This window comes from Crassostrea angulata, chromosome 7 (assembly GCF_025612915.1).
Source record: "Crassostrea angulata isolate pt1a10 chromosome 7, ASM2561291v2, whole genome shotgun sequence".
In the NCBI taxonomy this organism is placed as follows: Eukaryota; Metazoa; Mollusca; class Bivalvia; order Ostreida; family Ostreidae; genus Magallana; species Magallana angulata.
The window spans coordinates 29,481,974-29,496,490 of record NC_069117.1 but is presented as its reverse complement, the minus strand read 5'-3'; the positions used below and the strand labels follow the sequence as shown (position 1 = coordinate 29,496,490).

Genomic DNA, 14,517 nt, shown 5'->3' with positions numbered 1-14,517 from the left:
AATTTTATCAATTTAAAAAAAAAGGTATGTGTTAAGTTGCATCCACAGAGTTGGGTTTTTTTTTTAAACTCGGACACTGGCATTTGTTCAACGTAAATGTTGAACACTGTTTCTTTTACTCGGATACGCTGTTGATGAGCTAAAGTGTCAAATTATCAAATAGAAGAAAAAGCTGCAGTATGTTGGCTGTTTGTAGCTACTAGTATTTGTCAATACAGTTTTATCACACTCATTTTAGATATTCTTAAACTTTAATTTTTGTTGTTAGGGATAACCTCGCATGCTGTTCTACTAATTTTCATTTTTCATCGCCGTGGGACAAATTATATTCTTGATTTCATATGTTAGTTTAAATGAAAAAATTCTTTGTCAGGGCATTGAATTTTTGTACATAATGATTTCATAATATGACATTTTGTTTTGCCCGCATTCCGCTAAGCGATGCAATTTTTTCATTTTATTCGTTTCGATTTTAAATCAAATTGTTCGAACTCAGTATAACTTGATTTACAGAAAGTGCAATGACAACATGATGTTCTCATGAGCTTGTAAGTATTTATAATTTACTCCAAAGAGACAATTCAACATATTGTCAAATAAAAGCTGGCACGGAGGATGAACAACAGTCTTAAAATTTAACTTATTAGGACTTCTTTTCAATTAAAAACAGATGATACATCAGACTCCGTTAATGTTATAAGAGGCTTATGGTTTGCAATAGTGACATTTAAATGGAATTCAAAAAATTACTCAAAAGGAAATGCTGCGCATGCTATATCTTATGTAGTGCAGTTTGAACAGTTATAAGAAGTAAAATTTAGATATTTATAAAAAATATTCTATTCATTATTTAATAATTCGCAGAACAATTAGAACTATTCTTTCCTTATCTTTTTAAGAGGCAGTCTACGATAGAACAATGCAAAACCAAAGAGTGTATAGATTAATTTTACTAATGTTTTAAAGTTTGCTTTACAAAATATATGATAATAAGAATAGTTTGATAGGTACACTCATTAAAACTTGAATACATGTAACATGAAATCCATTGTTATTGTATTTTAACAGTTTTATGTCAAAGTGGATACTTATATAAATTCAAATTTTTCTTGAAATATGATTGTGCCATTAATAAATTGAGAAACCAATCTGTAGATTATGAAAGTTCATTTTTTTCATTATTGCACAACATTCATAATTAAAACCTATAATTAGATAAGTTTTCCAGAGAAATTTGTTCGTGGGGGAAAACACATTCTAGATAACAAAATTATAAACACATTTCAGCACAAGGCTTAAATTGCATGAGTAAATAAAGCGGAAAATTCAAACAAGACGTAAACAACATTGTTTAAAACCATTTACAATAATAGAGCTCTTTTCCTGACCAAAATGATGTATGGCATGTATACAGAACTTAGCAGATTAAAATTGTAATGGACTGCAAGCCTTACCTTAATTAATGGTCCAAGTTTTCTTTCAATCCCCCCCCCCCGACTGAGGGCAATTCATAGTAATGATGTGTGTAAAAAAAGAACAATATATATGGGCCTAAAATGGCCCCCTTAAAATGGACATCATTTAACTGTAATTCTTTCTTTTTGCATTTTGAGCATGAAACAGCTTGTTTTCAAGCAGTTTTTCTTTCATATAACATAGAGCGCATGCTTGAACAAACAAAATATTTTAATCAGAGATGTATCTAGCTAAGGCTAATACGTGACAAAAAAAATTCCTAGTTCAAGCATGCGCTCTATATTTTCCATTCATAAAAAGATAAGAAAAATGTCAATTTTTGACTGATTTTGATAGAATTATAGAAATGGCGTCATATACTGCCAGTGAGTGCAAATAAATCAAATAAATGGGTGAAAAATATTTTTTACATCAAGTCTTCATTTTATTGTACCAGAAACACTTTAAAAAATGGCGAATTATAGGAGCCAATTTTAACTCATATCATATTTAGTTCTTTTAATCATCTTTAAGACTACTTAATTCTCCAATATAACTTTTATTTTCCTTTTATTTGACAAGGAAAATCTAAATAATGATGAAATAGCATGTTTTAATACTCTAGCTAAAAGTGCACTATGCCCCTCTTGAAATTTCCACTGAATTTCATTTGCAACCAAATTCCATCAAACAGATTAAAGACAAGTGAAGACTCTATAAGGTGACGTTTCTTGGGCAGTTATGCTGATTTTAGTGCAAATAGGTTGATTTTGGTAAAATGCCAGTAATGTCATGAGGTTAAGGCCTTCATATCTTTATATATTGTGTGTAGAAATTTAAATTCATATCATTTAGAATTGCTATGGGTTTTCACAATGTGAAGAAGTGAGTTTCATTCGATTGCAGTGTGTAGTATTTTCAATAAACTAAAACGAATTGTATAATGTCTTGTTTTTCAAAATTTCTTCAAATAGAACAAGGGGGAAACCCAAGTGGCATCCGTTTCCATGGTTACTTAAGTAATGAAATAAAAATCCTTCTTATTATAATCAAGTTAGGTTATCATGAGTTTATCTGGGCCAAGTCTCATGAAATTTTTATATACTTCCATTGATAGCCATTTGCATGGTTCTAGAGAATATTTGTATGAAAACAAAGGTGATGGATACAGCTAGAAATTATGAATTCATTGAAAACAAAATATCCGGGAGGTCCATCTGTAAATTAATATACGATAAAGCTTGATTCACTAAAAATAGATTAATGCAGTATATCCTTAAGCTAAAGCGAGTTAAAGCATCGAATTGTGTGAAGTTTATAATGATTTTGAAGTTAATGATGAGAACCGATTGATTAAATAAGTTAATTGCTCCCTAGGTTGAGATACCAAATAAGATGTAGGAGCAAGAAATATATACACTTTCCAGACACCAATGCAATCAGCAAAATAACCCCTGGGTTCGAATTCTGCGTCGAAAAGAATTAAAACTGCATATGTGTGGGAGATCCATGATTTATAAGAGAGAGAGAGAGAGAGAGAGAGAGAGAGAGAGAGAGAGAGAGAGAGAGAGAGAGAGAGAGAACATGTGTCTTTTACAAAGCTGTTGAAAACAGCTATCGCTCACTTTTGAATTTAAGTAATGACACGGAATAGAAAGTATTTCCAGTTTTTAGCAATCCATTTTGAGGCACAAAATAAATTGCCAATTTGGGTCATGATTTTAGAATAAGAGGATTTTTTCCCCAAATCGATTAGAGCATTTTCAAAGAAAAAAGGATGTTTATCAATGCAATTCCAGGGCATTGGATGGTTTTCATTCAGTAAACATGACGTTATAATATGCACTGCTTTTGCTTTATTAGGATATTCCATGATGAGTGTTGGTGCATCATGGTAAATATGCAAGCAGCTACAATTTCAATAGGTATTGGGCATTATTTGTAACTTAACTGAAAAACACCTTTTTTGCTTTCGTACATTTTGATTAACATCATTTTAAACGCATGCGCAATTATTGGTGTTCCAACGTTTAATTTGAAGTTTAGTCATATACTATATTGGTAAATGTTATAAGTTTTTTTTTAACGAACAAAACTACTTTTTAAAATTGTTCGTACAAAAAAAAACTTCTACCAGAGAAAGGCGTTTTGACTTAGCAGCAGTCACCCATTTGTCTGTCAATATCTTTTTAATCAAGAGGTCCGTATGCTTTGACGGTCATCTGAATACTATAGCATGTCAAAGATAGTCTTGTTTTTGAATTTTAAGCTTCATTTTGGAATATAAACCCTAATCTGCGACTCCTCCGAGTGTTACCCCGCCTTCATTATTTGATGTTTAAAAAACATTCACTCACGAAAATTTGGGGGGGGGGGTGGGTCAAGAGTGGGAGATTTCTCGGATTACAATTAGTTTTTCTCAAATATATATGGGAGTAGAGAGAACGATTTTCTAAGATTTAATACATTTTCACTATATGGCCGTATTGTCATCATCCTACGGTCTTAACCCCTGACAAAGGGACTATGAATTTCACAATTTCGGTAGGAGAATTCATGGACATCATAACCATTCATTTAGTTATTATCCCACTTGTGTGGGAGTAGTGAAGAAAACTTTTGAAAATTTGCCCTGCTTTGCCTATTTGGCTCCGCCTATGAGGCCCCAGGTTATATTCCTCTTAACTTAGAAATGCTTTGCGCCAAAAATATTAACAATTGGTCTTGAAGTGTTCAAGAAGTTAAATATGTACATTTGTGAGTGCACGAAAGACGACGCCGGACGACGGACAGAGACCAATCACAACAGGTCAACTGAGTGAATGAGGTGACCTAAAAATGTTGAAACTTCTCTCAGAATTACATGTAGAGAAGCATACACATGCATTTCATGAGTCCAATATTTTCAGTCAGTTGTGAATGTACGTTAATATGATTTTACAATCCACGATCGTTTTTTTCTGGTTTGTGAATCTTTATATTATTTCATTGTCATTGTTTAATCCTCTTAAAATACCTCTAGATCCGCGCCTGTTTATTCCTGAAAACTAATTGGGAATAGCAATGGTTGGTGATCGAACCGAAGACGGTCAACACAATGAGCAAACATTCTAACCGTTGGACCACCACGGCAATAAGACTGAAATTAAATATAAGTGATCCCAAACAATTTTCTAAAAAAAAAATGGCATTATTCTTTTAATAAATATGTATGTAACATAGCAATAAGTACATCAACGTACACAATACAAATACAGTTCAGTTTTAAAATAGCACAACTGTAATTCTAAATAAGCAATGCATTCAAATACCTATCAAATGTTTCTACCATTCAACAACGCAATAAGGCAAAATTAAAAACAACTTTTTATAAACCCTTAAATTCTTCTTTCTTTTTGATAATACATTTTCAGATAGAGAATTACATTGCCTAATTAAATTACATTATAACGGGTTAAACAAAAATAAAGTTTCTCCAACGCAAACCAATTAAGTATACTCATACACTTAAAACCGATAGAAATATCACAAATACGCCAATCCTTTATTTTTCAAAATACTTTTTCTCCTTAAAAATTAAATAAATTGAATCAACTTGTCTCTATACGTGTTTAAATACACTCAGTTCATCAATAACATACTAAAATTTCTCTCAGGATTTTGCTTCTGTTCACGTAGAGAAAGCTCTCTGGGTGTCATTTGCCTAATCATGCATTTAATAGCCTCTTCTTACAATCCCATAACTAAGGATGTGTCAATAATAAAACCATTCAAAAAGATGATTTCACGAGACGCACACGGACGAAACGTAGCTCGGTGTCTGAGGGAACACTTTGATACCGACGGACGCAACTGTACAGGGACTGGAACTGCAAACAATATGTTTTAGTAGGGAGAAAAAAAAGTCGTCCGTAAAAACAGTATTCTCCAAAAATACGAAATTCATTGAGTTATTAAAGCTGTTTTATCGCCTTTGGTTCGCTTAAAAAAAAAAAAACTAAAAAAAAATATACTAAAATACCACACATCATAGATGCTGGCTAAAAATGAGACTGAGAACGTTTCCATTAATTGATTAAAAAATATTATATTCCTTGATCACATTAATGAGCCAGGACCACCATTTAAGTTATAAAACAAAGAGACAGAGCAATACTTAGTACCGCCCAGAGACAAGCGACGTTAAGCACACGGAGCGAGAAGTTCAAAGGCTAAACTACAGCCCTTAAATCCTGCAGATATCCACCATCAATCTACATAGAAGCATTTTCAATTACTTAAGTACATTATCTTGAAAAGGGAAAAGCACCACCGATCCACCGCAATTAACCGAGCTAAGTCTGAAAGTCTACTAAATTTCTCACGCTTGCTGATCACAGCGCTTAAAGCGCTGTCTTAGATCAGGAACTTTCATAAACATATCATATATAAGATAAATTAGAACTTTTAAAATTAGAAATACCTTTCAGACATTTTTTCATAACGCAAAAATCAATAAAAATGCCCTCCTACGAGCTGATATATAACTATATACAGAGTAAATGGCAGTGTGTATTAACAAAAACATCATATTTGTGGACGATATTTCTTTAAGAAATGGATAGATTAAATTCATGCATATTTCAAGATCTTAAAGAGAGTTGTAACACTGAATATAAATAATTAACTATGATATTTGAACAATTCATTTGTCAAGTAATCTGATAATTTAAGTGCTATAAGTTTTCTTATAAATAACTTACATGTACCAATGAAATGATTTGGTGTATAAAAAAGAAATACAATTGCAATCTAAAGACTACGACTCATATATAGCCATTTTACACAAATCTAATTTTTTTTCCATTTGTGTGTTCATACTGAACCCGTTTACATGTCTAAATAACATCTTTGATGCAGAGAAAATAGAAATGATCAATAAAAGTTGGATGACTTTGATTTTACTATCTCATTTTATTTTGTCAACATTATTCAATTTTTAAAAATCATTTCAGCAATTTTCATGTAAATAAAACCCTCTATTGACTTGGGCAGCTTCAGTGGAATGTTTACATATTTGTGACAGAAATTTCACTAGAAATGACACATTAAATACTGCCTTAACAGCAGATTAACAACACAGTACAATCTAACTATAACAATCTTTCCATTATAATTTTTAATAATTCATATAAATATGGCTTCATAGAATATCTTATATACTAACACTATATTGAACATAAAACATGTTATTCATTTCCTTGTATAAAATGAATACATTTGGTAAAAAAAAAATAAAATCTTTATTTAAAAAATCACTACATATTCATACATTTATGTTAAATAACTTCATACACTCTTCTTGTACAAGTACCATTATCATATCATAAGAAAAAATCTATTCTCTTTTCCTAGTATTGTCAAATTGAACTTGAACATTTTCAAATCAGGCAATCGTTTCCACTTACTCTACAATAACATTCTAAAGTATATGAAAAAGTCAGAATAACTTTTTAAATGCAAGATAGCATAATGCTGATGAAAACAGCTACGATATTTTTTTGCGTTTTGAAATAATTTCATTAATCATTATGCTTAACCCAGAGGACTTATTGCTTTAATAATAGATGTTCACCCTATATCATTACTGAAACAAGTGTCTTTGGCATAACATAATACTTAATTCCCAAAGTTTTACAAAGACAATTGGATGTTCTTGCAAAGTGAAAGATGCATGTAAATAAAATAAATTGTCATCACAAACATAAATGCCAATTGAAATAAATTTTCAACAAACTTTGCGTTCATACATTTGTGATGCAAGAATGATAACTCTCACCTCCATTATTGCAAAAAAGAAATTTTTGTTTCCTTCAATACATCCATTTTTATCATAAGCCCAAGAGCTAGCAAATAGATGAAAATCTACACATCTATATTATAATTCAATATAGCAGTATACATGTATGTGATGAACAAATGCTTTCTTTCATCCTTTCATAGAGAATATAACCTTTGACAAATTCTATTTTAATTTATCCACCAAATTTCCTTATCTAGCTAATTCCATTGGCTTGGGGTTTCTCTGCTTCGTTTTTCATTTTTTCAGCGTCTTTTCTCTGTTTCTCTGCAATGACAGCAGCTGCAGTTTCTGCTTTGGCATTGGCAAGAATTTCTTTGGCCTCTGTATTCAATAAAAGTTCTGCTACCTGAAGTCCTACTCTTTGAGCTACCTCTAGGGTTGCTATAGAAACCTTTTCACTGCCTACGATGCCAGCAAACTCTCTTGGTCCATTTGGAGACACAGTTGGCTAAAAAAAGAATCAATTTCATCTATTAAGAAGACTGCTTATAGTCATGAGCAATTTAAATCCTGAAAATAAACTGAAAAATAAATTGAAACCCTGAATAGTCATCTGTAAACATTTATCTTAAAACCTTTTAACTCATGATCAAGGAGAGATGACCCCCAAAAACAGGAAACTGTACAAAATGATACAGCAGTGAGAGAACTTCATAGTTTTACATTCTTCATCATTGAAAGATTAGACTTTTTCAGCTTTACTCATATATTCAACTCAAATACCAAATCAGAATTGCTATCTTAATTATTTCATTAATTATATGCTGTTCATTGACAAAACAATACACGTACATGTACTGTAGATTCCTTATTTTACGCTAGTACTTAACCCTGAGATTCTGTCATATGGTGTCAAATCTTGAAAATATAAAACTGTTATCATGCACTGAATTTTTCTTCATTATTTTGCATAAAGTGCACTACTGTAAGAAAAACAAAATGGGGTGCTTCTTACAATTTTATGCAAATTTAATTCCTTGCTTTTAATTAGTAATCTACAGTACTGGTATATGTATATCACCATACCTTTTCCTTCTCTTCAATGGACTCCGGAAGACTGTCGCACGCATACTCTATCCTGCCTTGTTTTCCGTCAATGCTGAAAACCCCACCAGTCAGGGATAACTGTAAAAACACAAAAATCATAGAGTTGGAAAATGTCTTTACTTTTCATCATATATAAGATATGCACAATATTTCACATGGCTTATGCATGGAACATAACTAAATTCATTGAACTCTCAAGTTCTCATAGTCGGTTGCTGAATTTTGTTTTCTATGTATTTGTTCCAAAACGTTTTGTGTTCACTTTGACTGACCTTTCCATCTTTAACTTCCGAGAAGGCGGAGACTGGCACACTGCACCCACCCTCCTACAACACAGAGAAATGGAGTCAAGTCAGGCCAAACAACAGGGACAACTATACACTGTACATGCATGGACCCCTGCCTTAGTTATACATTCAGTCCACAGTATAATATTACAAAAATCCAAAAAAATATCTCTTTTCTATATCAGAATCAGAACTCTAGCTCAGTATAAAACAAAGGTGATTCACATTCATTGTTCACTTTATAATATTTTTCATATGACTATAATTCATTTAATGCAGTTAATTAAATGCACTTCTTACAATACTACCACAGGCAACAGCTACTATGGGCATTAGCAATAGAAGAGCTGTACATACCAGTTTCTTTAGGAAGGCCCTTTCTGCCACACACTGAATCACGGTTTCTGGGTGGTGGATCTGGGAGAGGAGGCTGAGGGTGAAGGGGTCGCTGTTCCTACATTCTACTGCCATGGCCCCCTGAGAGACAGCATACATACAGGTATCCTTGTCCAAAACCTGTCCATGAAAATAGAGTAATTGATATGCTAGTAAATGAGTCATTGTCATAATACAAGAATTTCTTGACTTAAGGAGTTTAATGTATACATAAAAAAACAACTTTGCTTTGATTTGTAAAATGTATAAGTAAAACTGTTATATGCTATCTGACAGAATTTTTTTTCTTTTGAATGCCATTTCTATATTATGTTTTCAAGCCTTATCCAATTGCTAGTTATAATTTACTACACATCTCTTTGTAAAAATATCAACAATGGAAAAACATAAAATAAGGCAGGCCTATCATAGTAACATAGTATACTGACCAATTTTTTAATCCTTAATATTTACTTGGCTTTCAACATGTTCAAGTAAAAATTTTTAGTTCTGTATTAAAATACTGGATTGCATTGATTAGTCCCCATCAGAAATATCTTTATATGTAAGTACCTGAGAGATTCTATCCGGCCATCCCATCCGATGCAAGCCAGCTTCTGCTAGAATAATGGCCGAGTATTTATTGTCCTCATCCAGCTTCCTGAACCTTGTGTTCAGATTTCCTCTCTGATCGATAGTTAAGGAACTTCTTAAATCTTTTACATGTTATGAGAATTTCTCTGTCAAAAAAAACAAAACAAAGGACAAAAAACACACTAGACAAAAGACACACTGACCTAGAACAATGTGCTCCCTATGTAAACATTTCAGAAAGAAACTTTATATTTTTAGGTATTGTTACTTCCTGTTTCTTTCAGCAGAGTACATAACAGTGTGAAAAGGATACGATATTTTCAAATTTGAAGTGTGGGAACTTCCTTGCTAGCTGTGCAGCTCGTCTCAAAGAACTTGTTCCAATTACACTGAAAAAAGAAATGATGCTTTGAACAAATGTTTTACAGGATAAAATATGAGTGATATTTTACATGTACTTGTGACAAAGACTAAATCCTTATCATATTCATTTTTTCTTTCGCTCTCAAATGACAAATTTTTAATGTTTTTTCTCTCTAAATAAGCTTCACTGCGGATTTGTAGTTCTCTGGTCTGTCATATACTGGTTCATCTTTTTAAAACATTATTAATATAGATAATATCTATACATGCAGTCATGATAAGTTCACAACAGTTTTTACAGCTAGAAGCTTTGAAAGAATTCTTTGAAGGAATTCTGAGGTAATTATATCTTTACCTTCCTTCTGGTAAGTCTTCAAGCTTCTTTCCAGCATTTGATGGATGCATCACCACTGCATCATAAGGACTGTCTCTCCTAAATAGAGAAAAAAAATATACTTATTGAAACCTGCTATGTCTCTGACTGCAAAATGTCTCAATGAATTTTTCTGGCCTAGATAATGCAATGAAATATCATATTCATGAACAGTTGAGGGATTAAGATTCTCAGACTGCATGATTCCATATGGTACAGTACATACAGAATGTACACATATGTATATACATGTATATAAATACTGCCAATAAAACTATAGGTACTGTATGGACTTACTTGTAGATACAGCCAATGAGCAGCCCCTCCGGTAAGGCTGTGGGGAGGTCCTTCAGGGAGTGGACCACAAAGTCCACCTCTTTCTTCTCCAATGCAAGCTCTAGCTCTCGTGTAAACAGGTTTTTCTCCCCTATCTGTGAGTAAACATTCATAGCACTGTTATAAATATTAAATATCATGAACTTTTTAATGTTTGCTAGTGTATCTATAAATCTAAATCAACAATTCTGCTTTGATTTTCTTGCCTTTCTACAAATTTGCATTGGACTTATCAATTATTCAGCAATTACCCAAGAATATGATAAAACACATGTAACACTTCCTCCCACTCCAATTATTTCGTGAAAACTAAGGGTCATGGTCATTTTCATGTTGTTGTTGAATCATACCTTTGATAATGCAGCATCCAACACTTTATCTCCAGTTGTCTGCATAGAAACTGAAAAAAACACACAAAACCATATGAAACATGCATGTAATCATGGTAATATGTACTAATTTTCCATGTTGTTTATTCGATACATGTACTAGACTGAGTACATAAATATACAACCTACATTCATGTTGTTTAACCTAAAAACAATGCACATGCTCTTAAAAAAAAAAAGGATCAATATATTTTGTTTTCAACTCCTCAGATTGTTAAGTAAATGAACATGTACCTGGTGCAGGTATGCACCAATATAAATACAACTTTTTAGTTTTATCAGTGTCTGTAAATCATGAATTTTTATTCAGTGATGCAGGAGTAAAATCTATATTAATATAAAAAAAACAAGCTTGATCAATTTCGTCTCATATTTTATCAATACCATTGTCAATCATTTTTTCAAACTACCAGCTGGTGTATACATACTAGCATTTCTATTTTAACGGATCAAGTGATAAAAAATCTGTAAGATCTCTTATGTATAAATGAAAATTTCATTTACAGATTGTTGCCACAGTTTTACATGTAACTTTTACTAGAAGTTGTGTATACTGGGTGCATGTACATGTTTAAGACACATACACTCTCTCTCTCTCTCTCTCTTTTTTTTTTTCTCTCTGTTTTCTGGTGTGATACTTACTGACTTCAAATGAAAGGTTTGGGTTGAGTTTTTTCAGCTGGTTGATAATAGTATTGGTTTGAATCAATGCAAGCTGTAAAAAACGAAACAAAACAACATAAAAAACAAGTAAAATCAATGAAATGTAAATGAAATCAATAATCTTTGCATATCATCTTGAACATCTACTGTATGCACTGAGGCAATTTAAAGTAACAACATAAATAAATTAACCCATATCTCTATGCTTCACTTCAGTGGAACGATCAATCAAGTTATGCTTGCTTGACATATGCTACAAAATTTTTTAATATCAATCCCCTTGTGTCACTTTTTGGAAAATCTTGAATATTAATTTATTTATCGTACATAAAATTCCCCATCCATGGCCAAGCATGATAAATAATTGAAGTACCACTAGCAGCAAACATTTATTCTCTTCAATCAAAGTTGCAATTAAATTAAACCATATTTTCTCGATATACTGTGGACCTTTTGGTCCTCACAGACCACATGTCCATGTACATGATGTAGTAAATGTACCGTTATATAGCTGTACTTCGAGAGAATGCAGTATATGTGCATGTGACTAAATCTATCATTCAATAATATTTTAATTATGAAGCATGTACAGAAATACACATGTACCGGTACATTTATAAGGAGTCACTTGAACAACCTAATGAGTAAATTTTTCAGTGACACCTCATATATGCCCAACAAGTGATGACGTATTGCTGATGACATGTTATTTGCTCAAATCCACTTGTAAACATAAAATACGTGGTTGTTCACTGTGACGTATGTTTCCTGAAATAGACATGCATTAGCATCTATCACTGACATTGAACACTGACCCAAAGTAAACTTTTCGCCAGGTAAATAACTTTTTGTCGTAAGGTGAGACATGCACGGATCATACTTTGATATGCATGTGTCTAGCATTGGTCAGGAGTCCCGACTGCAAAAGTTGATTATCCTTATATATCATGTGAATGCATGACAAAAGAATACTATATAATAATAGATTGAACCAAAAGTCATGTGATAGTCAAGAATTCTTCTATTCAAGAATATGTTGATCTAGGCAACCTTTTGCCTAAATAGATATTGAAGTCACATGATGGAATGTACAATTTCATTCTATGTCTAGGCCAAAATCTTTACAGTCACATGATTTTGAAGGTCAATCATTTCCATTTGCTTCCATTCAAAGTTAAAATGTGGCTTACTGGCTTTACATTACACAACATGAAAAATATTCTCATACTGCCACTTTATGCTGTGCTCTATATTTCTTATAAAAATGCTTTAAAAACATTCTTATACATGTATATCTTTTCTTTCTTTAAGTTTTTGATAAAAGAAATTTATTATTGGTACAACATTTTTGTTATTTATAACTACAGATAAGATATTAGTAAAAGGGTGATATAAACTCATTGACTTTTCAGACTTTTACTCAGGTTTATCATTTGAAATTTACTGTGCTAATAGTACAACATGAAAATGTAAAGCCAATCATCTTTTTCCATAGTAAACAACAGGCGAATTCAACATGCACTATCACTATAAATAAGTGGATTGATTCATTCATCTAAATCAATCATGATGGTCATAGTCCCAGCTAAGAAATCAAAACCCTATGCAATATTGCCGTATTTTATACTACAACTGTAGATGACAGTTTTGTAGGTGAATATGTTAATAACCTACTCAATTTAAAGGTAAAATGGGTGGGTGGGGGGTTGGACATTTATTTTTCAGATTTCTGAACATTATAATAATGGGAACCAGAAACCTTGCATTTACCAATAATTTATACTATGATCATAAATTTTAGTCAAAGGTGGATCTATAAACGAACACAACTCAACATGGGCTTATTTGTAGATAGAAAATAGGGACATGGCCTCTCTTAGTATAAACCTCCTTCCTTCACGATTTAGAGACCAACATTGAAGACTTATATCACCCAGATAAGACATTCAGATAAGCAAGAAGACTATAGTACAGTAGGCTATTGGTATTTACATGTATGTGTAGAATTTAATAGGTAAAAAATAAAATTAAGTTTTATGTAATCAATTATTAGATACATTGTACTGTAAACATAGTACAATATATATGTGTATCAAAATAAGAAAGGAGTAATTTATTCCTTTGACCAGCAAATGTAAAAAAAAAAATATTATGAAGCTAGACTTGGATTAAAACCCATGATTATTTTGAATGACATTGGAATAAAAGCTAAATTTAAGTTGTTGACATGGATTTTTACGTATGTACATGTTAAAATACATGTATTTCGTTTAATCAAAACTATGAATATTGTAATGTTCCTGCAGTTCCCTGTAGCAATGAACATTTACACCATATTAAGTCTAATCTGAATTGTTTTAAATATATTTTCAATAATTTGTATGTTATACAACTTTGACACACCTTCTTATATTAATTTTTATCGGTTGATAACAACATGTAAATCTGATGTACTCGAGTATAGAGATAAAGATATGTTTCATGACTTAGACAAAATAAAATTCTTCTAAAACATGAAGACTGTCTTTGATTTAACCTTTGCTAGCATCAGTTCAATATCTAGATTGTGAAATGTAAACAAAATATCAACAGAGGCAAGCACCATCTGCTTGTAAAATTTTGTCGATTATTTCGACTTACCCCAGTAAAATTATCATTAAAACGTTAAAACATACCTGACTCTTGCGAGAACCGACTTTTACAACACTTTTAGTTTCCATTTTAGCAAGATAACTGAGAAATTTTGACTGTTTTGAAACACACGTGTCAGAACTTCAAAAAACTTCCGGCTTT

General features: G+C 31.9%; 1 protein-coding gene across 1 annotated transcript; it reads right to left on the bottom strand.

Annotated features, from left to right (window-relative positions):
* Positions 1–6,384: 6,384 nt before the first annotated feature.
* On the bottom strand, positions 6,385–14,517 carry LOC128156174 (porphobilinogen deaminase-like). Its single transcript, XM_052818211.1, has 11 exons — positions 14,400–14,517; positions 11,704–11,776; positions 11,023–11,072; positions 10,634–10,767; positions 10,319–10,396; positions 9,914–9,989; positions 9,580–9,693; positions 8,989–9,147; positions 8,617–8,670; positions 8,324–8,422; positions 6,385–7,745 (listed from the first exon to the last, which is right to left on the bottom strand). Exons 1-11 carry the CDS (start codon positions 14,442–14,444, stop codon positions 7,491–7,493), a joined length of 1,137 nt encoding a protein of 378 aa, XP_052674171.1. The 5' UTR covers positions 14,445–14,517; the 3' UTR covers positions 6,385–7,490.